This window comes from Hypanus sabinus, chromosome 28 (genome assembly GCF_030144855.1).
Source record: "Hypanus sabinus isolate sHypSab1 chromosome 28, sHypSab1.hap1, whole genome shotgun sequence".
Taxonomy (NCBI): Eukaryota; Metazoa; Chordata; class Chondrichthyes; order Myliobatiformes; family Dasyatidae; genus Hypanus; species Hypanus sabinus.
The window spans coordinates 44,551,009-44,566,370 of record NC_082733.1 but is presented as its reverse complement, the minus strand read 5'-3'; the positions used below and the strand labels follow the sequence as shown (position 1 = coordinate 44,566,370).

At 42.8% G+C, this 15,362-nt stretch overlaps 1 protein-coding gene across 2 annotated transcripts in view; it reads right to left on the bottom strand.

Annotated features, from left to right (window-relative positions):
* Positions 1-4,446: 4,446 nt before the first annotated feature.
* dennd4a (DENN/MADD domain containing 4A) overlaps positions 4,447-15,362 on the bottom strand; it is a 170,722-nt gene continuing 159,806 nt past the window's right edge. For both annotated transcript variants that reach the window (XM_059953083.1, XM_059953084.1), the window contains exons 30-32: positions 8,486-8,648; positions 7,652-7,716; positions 4,447-5,555 (exon numbers count right to left, since the gene is read on the bottom strand). In XM_059953083.1, the coding sequence (XP_059809066.1) occupies positions 5,419-5,555; positions 7,652-7,716; positions 8,486-8,648 (365 nt within the window). In that variant the 3' untranslated portion in view covers positions 4,447-5,418. The remainder of the gene's footprint in view (positions 5,556-7,651; positions 7,717-8,485; positions 8,649-15,362) is intronic.

The window sequence follows — 15,362 nt, the reverse complement described above, 5'->3', positions numbered from 1 at the left end:
TGTGGAAAATTCATCATTGTATAAGGATACATGCGAAGAGCAGAAGATGACGACTGGGCCATTGAGTCTCTCTGTCCACTCAGGAAGATTGGTCTCATTTCAGGGATAGGAAACAGCTTCTTGCCCCACACTGGAAGATTACTGAACTCCCTTACATTACCCAGGTCTCACCACGTATGAAGAACCAGTAGCATCATACGTTTTTAAATTTGTATCATATATTTGCTTTATTATTTGCTAATTTATTTGTCGTAATATTAGTTTACGTCTAATTTCTGTGAATTATATGTACTGTGTTGTGCACCTTGGACTTCAGGAACATTGTTCCATTTGGCAGTATATGGGCACAGTTGAACAATGAATGCTGTTTCTTTTGGCAGTATACACGTGTATGGTTGATCGACAATAAACACTGCCTCATTTGGTGGTATATGTGTGTACGGTTGAACGACAAGGAAATCTGTTTCGTGTGGCGGTTTCTGTGTGTACAGTTGATCGACAATAAATGCTGTTTGGTTTGGCGGTATACGTGTGTATAATTGAACGACAAGACAAGAAACGCTGTTTCATTTGTTGGTATACATGTGTACGGTTGATCGACAAGGAACACTTTTGTTTGTTGGTGTATGTGTGTATGGTTGATCGACAAGGAACATTGTCTCATTTGGCAGTATATGTGTGTATGGTTGAGCAAAGAAAGCTGTTTCATTTGGCAGCATATGTGTGCCAAACAATGAACACTTTCGTTTGGCGGTATGTGTGTACAGTCAAATGCTGTTTTGTTTGGCGGTATACGTGTGTACGGTTGAATGACAACAAACTGAATTTGAACTTGCAGTTACCCAACTCCATTTTTGTCGAACTGTACAACTACCAGGATGTTTGGTGCTGGACCAGAAGGACTTCTCTATCTTGCTATTCCAACACCCATCTGTCAAACATAACAAATACAACAAATGTTTAATGCATTCTATACTATTTTACGCAAGTGATATATTGGCCTTGTATCCATTAAGACCAATGTTTTGACAAATGTGCTGACTACATCATTGCTTCGGGCACTGCCTGTATTATATGTCCAGTCCTCTGGAGTGAGTCTGTGTCAATATTAGCTTTATAAGCCAAAATTAACAGTAGGAGCAGATAATGGAGAAACCATGCATCCATCTCTTAGAACTGTGTTGCTATTTAAACATACACTCAGTAGCCACTTTCTGAGGTACAGGAGTGGAGCCCGGTGTGGTCTTCTGCTGTTGTAGCCCGTCCACTTCAAGGTTCGACATGTTGTGTGTTCAGAGATGTTCTTCTGCACACTCCTGCTGTAATGCCTGGTTAATTGAGTTACTGTTGCCTTCCTGTCAGCTTGAGTCAGTCTGGCCATTCTCTGACCTCTCTCATTAATAGAACTGACACTCACTGGAATTTTCTTTTTGTGTTTTTCTCCTCTGTAAACTCTACAGACAGTTGTGTGTGAAAATCCCAGGAGATCAGCAGTTTCTGAGATACTTAAACCACCCCCTCAGACACCAACAATCATTATGTGGTCAATCACTTGGATCACATTTCTTTTCCATCCCAATGTTAGGTCCGAAAAACAACAGAAGCTCTTGACCATGTCTGTTTCATATTTGGCTCGCTAGGTATTTGCATTAATGAACAGGTGTACCAAATAAAATGTCCACTGAGTGGAGAAGCAACACCTTATGTTCTGGGCCAGGCAGTATCTATAGGGAGAAGCGCTGTCGACGTTTCGGGCCGAGACCCTTCGTCAGGACTAACCGAAAGGAGAGATAGTAAGAGATTTGAAAGTAGTGGGGGGGGGGGGGGAAATGTGAAATGATAGGAGAAGACCGGAGGGGGTGGGATGAAGCTAAGAGCTGGGAAGGTGATTGGCAAAAGTGATACAGAGCTGGAGAAGGGAAAGTATCATGGGACGGGAGGCCTCGGGAGAAAGAACTGCGGGGTGGGGGGAAGCACCAGAGGGAGATGGAGAACAGGCAAACAAGTAAATATGTCAGGGATGGGGTAAGAAGGGGAGGAGGGGTATTAACGTAAGTTAGAGAAGTCAATGTTCATGCCATCAGGTTGGAGGCTACCCAGCCGGTATATAAGGTGTTGCTCCTCCAACCTGAGTTTGGATTCATTTGGACAATAGAGGAGGCCATGGATAGACATATCAGAATGGGAATGGGATGTGGAATTAAAATGTGTGGCCACTGGGAGATCCTGCTTTCTCTGGTGGACAGAGTGTAGGTGTTCAGCAAAACGGTCTCCCAGTCTGCGTCGGGTCTCACCAATATATAAAAGGCCACACCGGGAAAACCGGACGCAGTATACCACACCAGTCGACTCACAGGTGAAGTGTCGCCTCACCTGGAAGGACTATCTGGGGCCTTGAATGGTGGTGAGGGAGGAAGTGTAAGGGCAGGTGTAGCACTTGTTCCGTTTACAAGGATAAGTGCCAGGAGGGAGATCGGTGGGAAGGGATGGGGGGACGAGTGGAGAAGGGAGTCACGTAGGGAGCGATCCCTGTGAAAAGCAGAGGGGGGGGGGAATGCGTTTGGTAGTGGGATCCCGTTGGAAGTGGTGGATGTTACGGAGAATTATACGTTGGACCTGGAGATTGGTGGGGTGATAGGTAAGGACAAGGGGAACCCTATCCTGAGTGGGGTGGCGGGTGGATGGGGTGAGGGCAGATGTGCGGGAAATGGGAGAGATGCGTTTGAGAGCAGAGTTGATGGTGGACGAAGGGAAGCCCCTTTGTTTAAAAAAGGAAGACATCTCCTTCGTCCTGGAATGAAAAGCCTCATCCTGAGAGCAGATGCGGCGGAGACGGAGGAATTGTGAGAAGGGGATGGCATTTTTGCAAGAGACAGGGTGGGAAGAGGAATAGTCCAGGTAGCTGTGAGAGTCTGTAGGCTTATAGTAGATATCAGTCGATAGGCCGTCTCCAGAGATGGAGACAGAAAGATCAAGAAAGGGGAGGGAGATGTCAGAAATGGACCAGGTAAATTTGAGGACAGGGTGAAAGTTGGAGGCAAAGTTAATGAAGTTGACGAGCTCAGCATGCGTGCACGAGGCAGCGCCAATGCAGTCGTCGATATAGCGAGGGAAAAGAGGGAGATGGATACCGGTATAGATTTGGAACATGGACTGTTCCACAAAGCAGGATCTCCCAGTGGTCGCCAGAGAAAGCAGGATCTCCCAGTGGCCACACATTTTAATTCCACATCCCATTCCCATTCTGATATGTCTATCCATGGCCTCCTCTATTGTCCAAATGAATCCAAACTCAGGTTGGAGGAACAACACCTTATATACCGGCTGGGTAGCCTCCAACCTGATGGCATGAACATTGACTTCTTTAACTTCCGTTAATGCCCCTCCTCCCCTTCTTACCCCATCCCTGACATATTTAGTTGTTTGCCTGTTCTCCATCTCCCTCTGGTGCTCCCCCCCCTTTCTTTCTCCTGAGGCCTCGCGTCCCATGATCCTTTCCCTTCTCCAGCTCGGTATCACTTTCGCCAATCACCTTTCCAGCTCTTAGCTTCATCCCACCCCCTCCGGTCTTCTACCGTTTTTCATTTCCCCCTTCCCCCACTACTTTCAAATCTCTTTCTATCTTTCCTTTCGGTTAGTCCTGATGAAGGGTCTCAGCCCAAAACATCGACAACGCTTCTCCCTATAGATGCTGCCGGCCTGCTGTGTTCCACCAGCATTTTGTGTGTGCTGTTGTTTGAATTTCCAGCATCTGCAGATTTCCTCGTGTTTGCACCTTATGTTCTGTCTGGGTCGCCTCCAACCTGATGGTATGAACATTGATTTCCCCTTCCAGTAAAACATTGCACCCCCCCTCCCCGTTTCCTCTAAGCCTCACTCTGGCCTTTTACCTCTTCTCACCAACCTAGCACCTATCTTCCTCTCCTATGGTCCACTGTCCTCACCTATCAGATTCTTTCCACTCCAGCCCTTTACCTTTCCCACCCACCTGGGTTCACCTATTCACCTTCCAGCTAGCCTCCTTTCCTTCCTCCACCTTTTAGATTCTGGAATCTTCTCCCTTCCTTTCCAGTCCTGAAGAAGGGTCTCAGCTTGAAACATCAACTGTTTGTTCATGTCCATAGATGCTGCCTGACCTGCTGTGTCCCTCCAGCATTCTGTGTGTGTTGCGTAAATCCTGCTTTTCATGCATTTTAATAGCTGATGAACAGTGAGAGAGGCAGTTTGAAAAGCTTAGCTGTTGGTTTGTGTTAACAAGAAGACTAAGGTAGCTTGGCTGTGCTCTGTCAATTTATTTTTCAAAGGGACAGGCTTAGAAGAGTTTTTCTATGGAAGTCATCTACTTATAGAACTACAGGGTTGAATTGTGGCCTATGGCCTCCCGGACTGAAATGAAATGTAGAAACCCCAAATTGTATAATAAAGCACTGCAGTTAGACAAGAATATTGCAGCATAAAAATATTCTATTAAACATCAATATTTTGTGGATCTTCATATTCACAAATCCAATAATAATAATAATTAAAAAGTGTTATTTAATAAGCTAATAAATACAGTAATTTTCCCATCGGAAACTGACTTTCAACATAAAAAGAGAGGTTGCATGTTAGCTTTGATCTCAAAATCCCAACAAATATTGTTTAGACAGACAGCAAGTTGCTCTGATCCTTCAGTAACAGCTCAGACACCAAGTTACTTCAACCCGTCAGTAAAAGAACCTCAAAGCCCTTCTCGCACTGTTGCCTCATCTGTTCCTTTCCAGACTGGAATTCAGAAGGCTGAATGTGATTTTTCTTAGATGACCAGTACCTCAAAAACTGCAAAGCAAATTCTAAAAGGAACATATTGCACCACATTATATAATATATAATCAAGCATATTTTAAAGCTACGTCATATAAGTGTATATAAAGATTGATAGCATCAAAAGACCTTGTTATTTAAATATACAAATACTGAAAAGTACTTTTTGTTTTAATGTGAAGACATGTCACTTTTCCACAAAGTGCCTCTGCCGCACATTTGTCTTTTATGAACATTTTTACAATTCAGACCAAAAGAATTGCTAAAAAAAACATATGGATAACAGACTTGATGAGATGCAGAAGGAGCCAGAACTATTATGTACATGGTAGCAGTTTACTTTTGAGAGCTGAGCCCTCCAGCATCAATGCAATCTTTTTTTTGTTAACGTGACCAATAGCACTATAATATAAAGCTATTTAAAGTACCTTTAATTATATTTACAAAGCTTTCTATTTGACCTTATTCCCTGTACAATTCTAGTCTTAAAATTACAAAGAAACCATCATAATTTAGCAATGTTAAACTTAGACTCTCTTCACTGCCCTATGGGCAATGTGCTGGGTGCAGACGGACTGATGTGAGACTGAATTTAGGACAAATTCAGCAGGACTCCTAGAGGTAGGGTTCGCCAAAGATCCTGCGACACTCCGTGACGCCAGAGCTGGGAGGTCGGTCACAGTTATGGGTCAGCTTCACCTGGCTGGGAGACAGCTGATCATACGCCATCTTATACTCTCGGTCAAATGCATCTGTGTAAAATACAGGATTGATATGGAGACAACATATAATATTTACACTTTAAGGAATGTTAAAGTATTTAAATCAAACAGACTCCTTACATCTTACTGTGGTTTGTATATCCCACAATCATCTTCATTCACTGACAATAAGTTGAGTTAGTGTTTTACAGAACAAATTCCCGAAGGGTTTGGAGGCTTACATGCCTCAATAACCTGGAAAGCTATGTTGACTGAAGTCAGGGTTTTATGCTTTGGCTCCTGATAGGATTACCCATGCCAAACAGGTCAAAGGGTAGAGGCAAGACGAAGGGTGGCCCACTGGTCCCCTGGGTTTGGGGGTTCAACCCAGGGCTAACAACCCTGACTGGTAAAACAAAGTTGTTACAAAAACAGCAATGAAGAACCCTTCCACATCTGAGTCTCTACACGAGAACTGCATGCCTGGCAGTAGTAAAGACTGAGAGGAAGCTACTGACATAATGAAGGAAGCAGAGGTGGAGGATTTTCATTGCTGGTCTAAAAGCCAGACATGTAATGGGCAGTAGGTAAGACAAAGGGGATTTATAAAACCATGACATTTACCTTTCTGATGCATAATGAGAATACAAAGCTTTATCTTTAGAGTAAAGCCTTTGTTTTTAGCCAAAGCAGTAAGCTACAAAGCTGAAATATGACGAGGTCAGTATCTCTCACAGGTTTCATAGCTAAACCCGTTCAGACTAGCTTGTAGCATGAGGAAATCATGCACTCAGATTCTTTTGTTACTCTTTGGTGGAGGGTGACTTTGTCTGACTGGTATATATGATGAAATTTTATCTGAAAGATATGCCAGTGTAGGGCAATGTAACGGGTGACAGATGGCACATATTTTTCATTATAGAAACTGTTCTACATAATTCAAAACACCATCATTGAATTGCGTCCTCTTTAAGAGACGGTGTTTTGATGTAATGACATCAGTGTAAGGCAACTACATTTGATTCGTTCATTTTGGAAGTAAAGGGCTGCGACTTGTTTTCAGCAGATAAAACAACCCTTGCATGTTTTATTCACAAAATCCTACACTAGCATTGGAGAGGCTCCAGAGAAGATTCACGAGAATGATTCCAAGAATGGAAGGGTTCCACTTAATGGCTCCGGGCCTGTACTCACTGGAGTTTGGAATAATGTGCAGGGATCTCACTGAAACCTGTTAAACATTGAGAAGCTTAGATAGAATGGATGTTGAAGAGGATGTGGGAGTCTAGAGCACAGCCTCAGGACAGAAAGATTTCCATTTAGAACAGAGAAGAGGAGGAATTTCTTTAACCAAGGATGGTGAATCTGTGGATAGCTGTGGAGGCCAAATATATTTAAAGTGAAGGTTGATAGGTTCTTGATTAGTCAGCCATCAAATGCTTTGGTGAGAAGGCAGCAGAATGGGGCTAAGAGAGAAAATAAATCAATCATAATCCAGTAGCAGAACAGACTCGATAGGCCGAATGGGCTAATTCTGCTCCTATGTCTCATTTCTTATCTAATAAACTTGCTGCAACCATATGATTGCATCTTAATCTTGACATCCAAAGAATCTGATGGACAACATCCCTAGATCTAAAAGACAATGTGCTCTACTCTTACACAGAAGATGGGTTTACAAAAATTTATTTTCAAAACAAAGCAATTTCTGTCTATGCTGATTTGAAGATCAACAGATCTCCAAAAAAGGAATTGTATTATAGGTAAATTATTTTTTATTATAGATAAATTAGCAAGTCTTTACATCCTCAGTAATTTTATTCTCTGGCTTAGAACTGTTAATCAGAAACTGATGCCAACAGTCTGTGGATATTACTGTACTTACAACTGATTTGACCTTGGTTATTTAATTTACTGGTGAATAAAACTGATGTGCTTTCACTGACAGGTACTAATGGCTCTTCTGAAGTAGTGACACACATTGGTTAATCTTGTCTAATTAGGTCAGAACAGATCATCTTATTATAAAAAGCTTAACAGATTAGAATCGATAAAGTTTACATGGCGAGTGCTGATAACCTGTTTGTGGTCTGCATGGGGCACTAGACATTTCTGATATTGAATGATTAGGTAGGAAGAAACATTACCTATATCGATGTTGTCCTTCCCAAGAGCCACAAGCGACAGGAACAGAATTTCCCTGTATAGACTCCTTCAAAGAATTGAAAGCAAATTAGAAATCTGAAAAAAAACATCCTGCACATTCTTGTTAATTTTTTTTAAATCAACTCTCTCTCATTAGTTGGTCTTTATAATGCTTCAGATGGATAATGCAATAACTTTACACTTGACAGAAAAAGATGCTCAAAGGACAAGAGCAGATGGTGAAGATGACAATTGTCCCTCACAACCCATTTATTTCCCAGAATATAACTCAGCATCCGAACAAGTCAAAAACAATTTGTATATCATGAGAATAGAGACTTGAAATAGAATTAACTGTGCTGGGGAGTTTGAAACATGGAACAAGGTGTGCTTTGTGTTTGATACATAAAAGCAGTATCCAACATTCAGGCTCTTTTCTTGCTGCTGGTGACAGGTAGAAGGTGCAAGAGCCTCAGCATTCGCACCACCAAGTTCAACCATCACATTCTTGAACCAAAGTGGATAACTACACTCACTTGCCCATCCATTTAGATGTTCCCACAACAAATGATCTCCTATTAATGACTCTTTACTTTATCTCATTAATTATTACAATTTGTTTATATTTGCATTTACAGTTTGTTGTCTTCTGTAGTCTGATTTTTCATTGATCCTGTTAGTTACTATTTTATAGATTTGCTGAGTATGCCTGCAGGAAAATGAATCTCAGGGTTGTAAAGGGTGACGTATATGGACTCTGATAATAAAATTTACTTTGAACCTTAAAAGGCAGATTGAGAAAGGGCCGCTGTGTGTGTAAATAGCTCCTTACATACCTTTGCCGTTTCAGATTTGGCTGTGTGCTCAACACATCCAGAATCTTGCTCATTGGTTTATAGATGTTGTTCATCTGGATGCTCTTAACGATGTCATCCAGAAAATCCTTGTTAAATACATGGCTTTTGTCCCGTACAGTGTGAACAAGAGGAAGTTTTTTAGCTGTTAGTTGGAAAAACAACAATAATTCTAAATGTATTCTAGTTATTTCACAATGACAATGTATAATTTCTTCAATAGCTTTTATCCATTTTAATCGCCTACTTTGTTCTAACAATAAAACATCACTATATCTATAGATTGTAAAAGGAACCCGTCACTGAAAAACCATTAACGTGCAACTTTCTTGAACTATTGAAATTCTACTAAGCTTCAGTTTAAGGCTACATCCACAATAGACCGGATAATTTTGATAACGCCAGTTTCACGTAAAAACGATAGGCATCCATACTATGCGTTTTTAAAAAATATCTCTATCCACATTGAAATGGAGATTTCATCGAATCACCTCCTATTGTGCATGTGCAGGACACATCTACCAAAAACAAGCAACACGTTTAATGTTGAATATCGCTGAGAAAGACTGTGTTTGTTCAGTTACAGACTAGAAAAACTTAAATGACGGGCAGCTGTTGGCTCTCGCGCAGGAAGATTTAAAAGTAAAAAAAAACAAATACTGAAGCGTATGGAGGCAGTTCACAGACAGTATGACCTGGCTGACGACAAACATTGAAAAACTGACTAACTCTGATGCATTAATAAAGCACCTCGTTAAATGTGTAAAACATGTCTGCAACAGTATTATCTTGTATTTCCATACAATGTTACATCAGGCTGTTACACATCTATTGTCAGAGAAGTACTTGCATAAATAGGTAAACCACCTTCATACGAGCAAGGACAGAAAACAGGGCAAAGTGAGCACAGTATACTTATTTATTCAGTAAGTTATGGGTCAAAGTTTTTGGTGAGTACATTTCAAACTCTTCTGGCTTCAGTCTCTTTACCATCTGTTCTGAAATTGTTAGGTTGTGTTCAAGAAAACAATGAAATAGCGTGCTGCCATCTGACAGCGTTTTCAGAAATCTCCGGTTACCCTGTCCACACTGATCTGCCCGAGCAGCGTTTTCAAAAGTACCCACCCTGGAAAGTGTTTCTGAAAAGCTCCGGTTTCAGGGGACGAAAACACGAGTTTAGTGTGGACAGAGGGTAAAAACGAAGAGAAAAAGCTTCGGTTACGGATTTATCCGGCATAGTGTGGATGCAGCCTAAGATAACAGGAGACAGATGTTTCTCGCGTGAAGGAACTGTACTCCAAAAAAAGAGAATTTACTCCTGGGCCAGTCTTCCAAAACAGCTTGGAAATGGTCTGACGCAGCTGTGATTTGGTAAATTTCGGTAAATTTGTTGAAGATCCACTTTGGAAATTTGATTTACATTGTAGCCTGCAGAAAAATCAATGCTTTCTCATAGCTGTGACAAGAACACATAGAAACAAAGGTTCTGAGGAACTTGTAAACAGATTTATAAGCTGATGCATGTGTGGTCTCTCTTTGTCTTCCACCAACCCGGTTGTCAGCCAAGCATTTCTCAAGCTGGATCAGTGTGTGTCATTGCTAGAATGTGCAAGCATAATTGATGGAACATGAGTAATCTTCTTTCATCAATCTGTTTCACTCTCCCTACATCTGTTTATATTTCACACCCCACCCAATACCACTCTGAAATATTGGCTGTGTTCGAACTTAGAGTCCCTTTGATTCCACCTAATGTTCCTTTCCTGCAGCACTGCATGCAACTTTCATGTTACCAGTCCCTTGGGCTAGATAATGGAGTTATGGCCAAGATGATCAGTCCCACATGCAATAATAACAAAAATGGACAACCAAAGTCCACTTGTAGATTGAGTGGGTAGTGAGGAAGGTAAATGCAATGTTGGCATTCATTTTGAGAGGACTAGAATATAAAAAGCAAGGACGTAATGCTGAGGCTTTATAAGGCATTGGTCAAACCACACTTGGAGTGGCCCCTTATCTAAGAAAGGATGTGTTGGTATTGGAGAGGGACAAAGGAAGCTCACCTGGGAAGAGTGTTGGGGCGGGGCTGGTGGGCAGGAACAAATGCCCATTTATCACAAGACCCCTGTCACCAGTGTACTCAATCTGCTTAAGGTTGATTAAATTTCCACTTTCCAATTGTCATACAGAATGAACTGTGAGCTGTTGTAGCGCACATTGTCCAAGTGACAGGACAACTCAAGAAGCTGAGCGATTACTGGCATGACAGCAGGAGCTGGATAACTTCATAACATGTATGCAAAACTACACAGAGATTAGATTAGATTAGATTAGTTTGAAACCTTTTACAATGCATACATTTCAAAATCTATCTGTGGAGGAGGGAGAACTGCGCAGGCGCGAGTGATGTCAGCGTCGAGCGCGCACTTTAAAAGGCAGGACTTCTTTTCAGAGCGGGCAGCGGAGTCCATGGAAGCAGAGTCCTGGGCTTTGGCTAAGTGGGCTTCGGCGTAAGGGGACTTTGGTAAGCCTGTGTGATTGCTCGCTGAGGGGAAGAAGGTAAGGTCGCTCGGTGCTTTTTAGACTTATTCTATTAATCCAGTTCAGGTATGGGAGAGACAGTCAGAGCAGTGGTGTGCTCCGTATGCAGTATGTGGGAGGTCAGGGTCAACACAGTTGTCCCTGATGACCACACCTGCAAAAGGTGCGTCCAGCTGCAGCTCCTATCAGCCCGAGTTAGGGAGTTGGAGCGGGAGCTGGATGAACTACGGATCATTCGGGAGGCAGAGGCAGAGATAGATAGGAGTTATCAGGAGGTAGTCACACCAAAAATCCAAGAAGTAGACAGATGGGTGACGGTCCAGAGAGGCAGGGGGAGCAGGCAGAGAGAGCAGAGCACCCCTGCGGCCATTTCCATTAACAATAAGTATACCGTACTGGATACTGTTGATGGGGATGACCTACCAGGAATGAGTTGTAGTGGTCCTGCTTCTGGCACAGAGGTTGAACCCTCAACTAGAAAGGGGAGGAGGGAAGAGAAGAGAGCGATAGTTTTAGGGGATTCTATAGTCAGGGGGGCAGATAGGAGATTTTGTGGGGCAGATCGGGAGTCTCGGATGGTATGTTGCCTCCCTGGTGCCAGGGTCCGGGACATCTCAGATCGGGTGCAGGCTATTCTTGAGAACGAGGGCATGAACCCAGATGTAGTGGTCCATGTAGGGACCAACGATGTAGGTAAGGTGAGTGAGGGGGTCCTGCTTAGAGAGTTCAGGGAGTTAGGAGTGAAGCTGAAAGGCAGGACCTCCAGGGTGACAATCTCGGGATTGCTACCTGTGCCACGTGCGAGTGAGGCGAAGAATAGAATGATTATGCACATTAATACGAGGCTGAGAGCATGGTGCAGGAAGGAAGGGTTCAGGTTTTTGGATAATTGGTCTTTGTTCCAGGGACGTTGGGATCTGTTTCGAAGGGACGGTCTACATCTGAACTGGAGGGGTACTAACATTCTTGCAGGAATGTTTGCCAGTGCTGCTCGGGGGGGTTTAAACTAGATGTGCAGGGGGCAGGGATCCAGATTACGAGAGAAGATGATATGATGAAGGATAAGGGACAGGTGGGGAATACACGTTTCCCAAATATTAATTGTGTAAAGGAGAAAGGTGAGACAGAACATATGTTGGAAAAGTTACATGTACAAAGGGTTGGTCAGAAGGAGCATGGGGTTAAATGTGTAGAAAGTTTGGGTGATCCTGAGAAGGTCATCAAAATTCAAGGTGCAATTAGCCCGATGGAAGTTCAAGGAGCTGGGTTAGGTACAATAAACAGTGTTTTAAGCAAAGAGAGGAGGAATGGGCTAAGAATTCTATACTTGAATGCGCGTAGTGTCAGAAATAAGACAGATGAGCTTGAAGCTCAGATGAAAATGGGGAACTACGATATTGTTGGGATAACGGAGACATGGCTGCAAGGGGATCAGGCCTGGGAATTGAGTGTACCAGGATATATGCGCTATCGTAGAGACAGAAATATGGGAAGAGGGGGTGGGGTGGCCCTGTTGGTGAGGAATGAGATTCAGTCCTTAGCAAGAGGTGACTTGGGAACAGGGGAAGTAGAGTCTGTGTGGATTGAGCTGAGGAACAGTTAGGGTAAAAAGACCCTAATGGGTGCTGTGTACAGGCCCCCAAATAGCAGCGTGGATATTGGGTACAAGTTGATTAGGGAGTTAACATTGGCATGTGCTAAAGGTAATGCAGTCGTTATGGGAGATTTCAACATGCAGGTGAACTGGGAGAATCAGATAGGTGCTGGACCCCAGGATAGGGAGTTTGTGGAGTGTCTAAGGGATGTATTTTTGGAACAGCTTGTGCTTGAGCCAACCAGGAACGAGGCTATTTTGGACTTGGTGATGTGTAATGAACAGGAATTGATAAGTGATCTTGAAGTAAAGGAGCCATTAGGAAGTAGTGATCATAACATGATAAGTTTTTATCTACAATTTGAGAGGGATAAGGGCAGATCAGAGGTGTCAGTGTTGCAATTAAATAAAGGAGACTATGGAGCCTGAGAATGCTGAGAAGTGTGAGGTTCTACATTTTGGCAGGAATAATCCAAATAGAACATACAGAGTAAATGGTAGGGCATTGAGGAATGCAGAGGAACAGAGAGATCTAGGAATAACTGTGCATAGTTCCCTGAAAGTAGAGTCTCATGTAGATAGGGTGATGAAGAGGGCTTTTGGAACGCTGGCCTTTATAAATCAAAGCATTGAGTACAGAAGTTGGGATGTAATGCTAAAGTTGTACAAGGCATTGGTAAGGCCAAATTTGGAATATTGTGTGCAGTTCTGGTCACCGAATTATAGGAAAGATATCAATAAATTAGAGAGAGTGCAGAGACGATTTACTAGGATGTTACCTGGGTTTCAGCAATTAAGTTACAGAGAAAGGTTGAACAAGTTAGGTCTCTATTCATTGGAGCGTAGAAGGTTGAGGGGGGATTTGATCGAGGTATTTAAAATTTTGAGAGGGATAGATAGAGTTGACATGAATAGGCTGTTTCCATTGAGAGTAGGGGAGATTCAAACTAGAGGACATGATTTGAGAGTTAGGGGGCAGAAGTTTAAGGGAAACACGAGGGGGTATTTCTTTACTCAAAGAGTGATAGCTGTGTGGAATGAGCTTCCTGTAGAAGAGGCCAGTTCAGTTGTGTCATTTAAGGTAAAATTGGATAGGTATATGGACAGGAAAGGAGTGGAGGGTTATGGGCTGAGTGCGGGTAGGTGGGACTAGGTGAGATTAAGGGTTCGGCACGGACTAGGAGGGCCAAGTGTTGTGATTGTTAGATGGTTATATGGTTATATGGAGCCATGAGGGAAGAGCTGGCCAAAGTTAAATGGGCGGATGCCCTGGCAGGAAAGACAGTGGATCAGCAGTGGCAGATATTCTTGGGGATAATACAAAAGATGCAAAAGCAGTTCATTCCAATGAGAAGGAAGAATTCAAAGAGGGGGAAGGGGCCACAGTGGTTGACAAAGGAAGTCAGAGATTGTATAGCATTAAAGAAAAAGAAGTATGACAGGGCTAAGATGAGTGGGAAAACAGATGATTGGGAAAGTTTTAAGGAACAGCAGATCTTGACTAAAAAAAGCAATACGGAGAGAAAAAATCAGGTATGAGCTCAGTCTAGCCAGGAATATAAAAGGGGATAGCAAAAGCTTTTTTAGCTATGTGAAGAGAAAGAAGATAGTTAAGAACAATGTTGGCCCCTTGAAGAATGAATTTGGAGAAATTGTTATGGGAAACAGGGAAATGGCAACAGAATTTAATGCGTACTTTAGATCTGTCTTCACCAGGGAGGACACAAGCAATCTCCCAGATGTATGGATGGGCCAGGGTCATAAGATATCAGAGGAATTGAGACAGATTGACATTAGGAAAGAAACTGTGATGAGTAGACTGGTAGGACTGAAGGCTAATAAATCCCCGGGTCCAGATGGTCTGCATCCGAGGGTTCTAAAAGAGGTGGCTCAGGAAATTGCGGATGCATTGGTAATCATTTTCCAATGTTCCTTAGATTCAGGATCAGTTCCTGAGGATTGGAGAGTGGCTAATGTTATCCCACTTTTCAAGAAGGGAGGGAAGGAGAAAACAGAGAACTATCGCCCTGTTAGCCTAACGTCAGTCGTGGGGAAGATGCTTGAGTCCATTATTAAGGACGAAATAGTGGCACATCTTGATGGCAGTAATAGAATTAGGCCGAGCCAGCATGGATTTACCAAGGGCAAATCACGCTTGACTAATCTGTTGGAGTTTTTTTGAGGGTGTAACAGGGATGTTAGACGAGGGTAAGCCAGTAGATGTTGAGTACCTAGATCTTCAGAAGGCATTCGATAAGGTGCCACATAGGAGATTGGTGAGTAAAATCAGAGCTCATGGCATTGGGGGCAGGGTTTCAACATGGATAGAAAACTGGTTGGCAGATAGAAAGCAAAGGGTAGCAGTGAATGGGTGTTTCTCGGACTGGCTGGAGGTGACTAGTGGGGTACCACAGGGCTCTGTATTGGGACCACAGCTCTTTACGATTTATGTCAACGATTTAGATGAGGGCATTGAAAACTATATCAGCAAGTTTGTTGACGATACTAAACTGGGTGGCAGTGTGACATGCGAAGAGGAAGTTAGGAGAATACAGGGAGACTTGGATAGGCTGGGTGAGTGGGCAGATACTTGGCAGATGTCATTCAATGTGAATAAATGTGAAGTTATCCACTTTGGAAGCTGGAACAAGAGGGCAGAGTATTGTCTGAACGGTGTAGAGTTAGGTAAGGGAGAAATGCAAAGAGACCTAGGAGTCCTAGTTC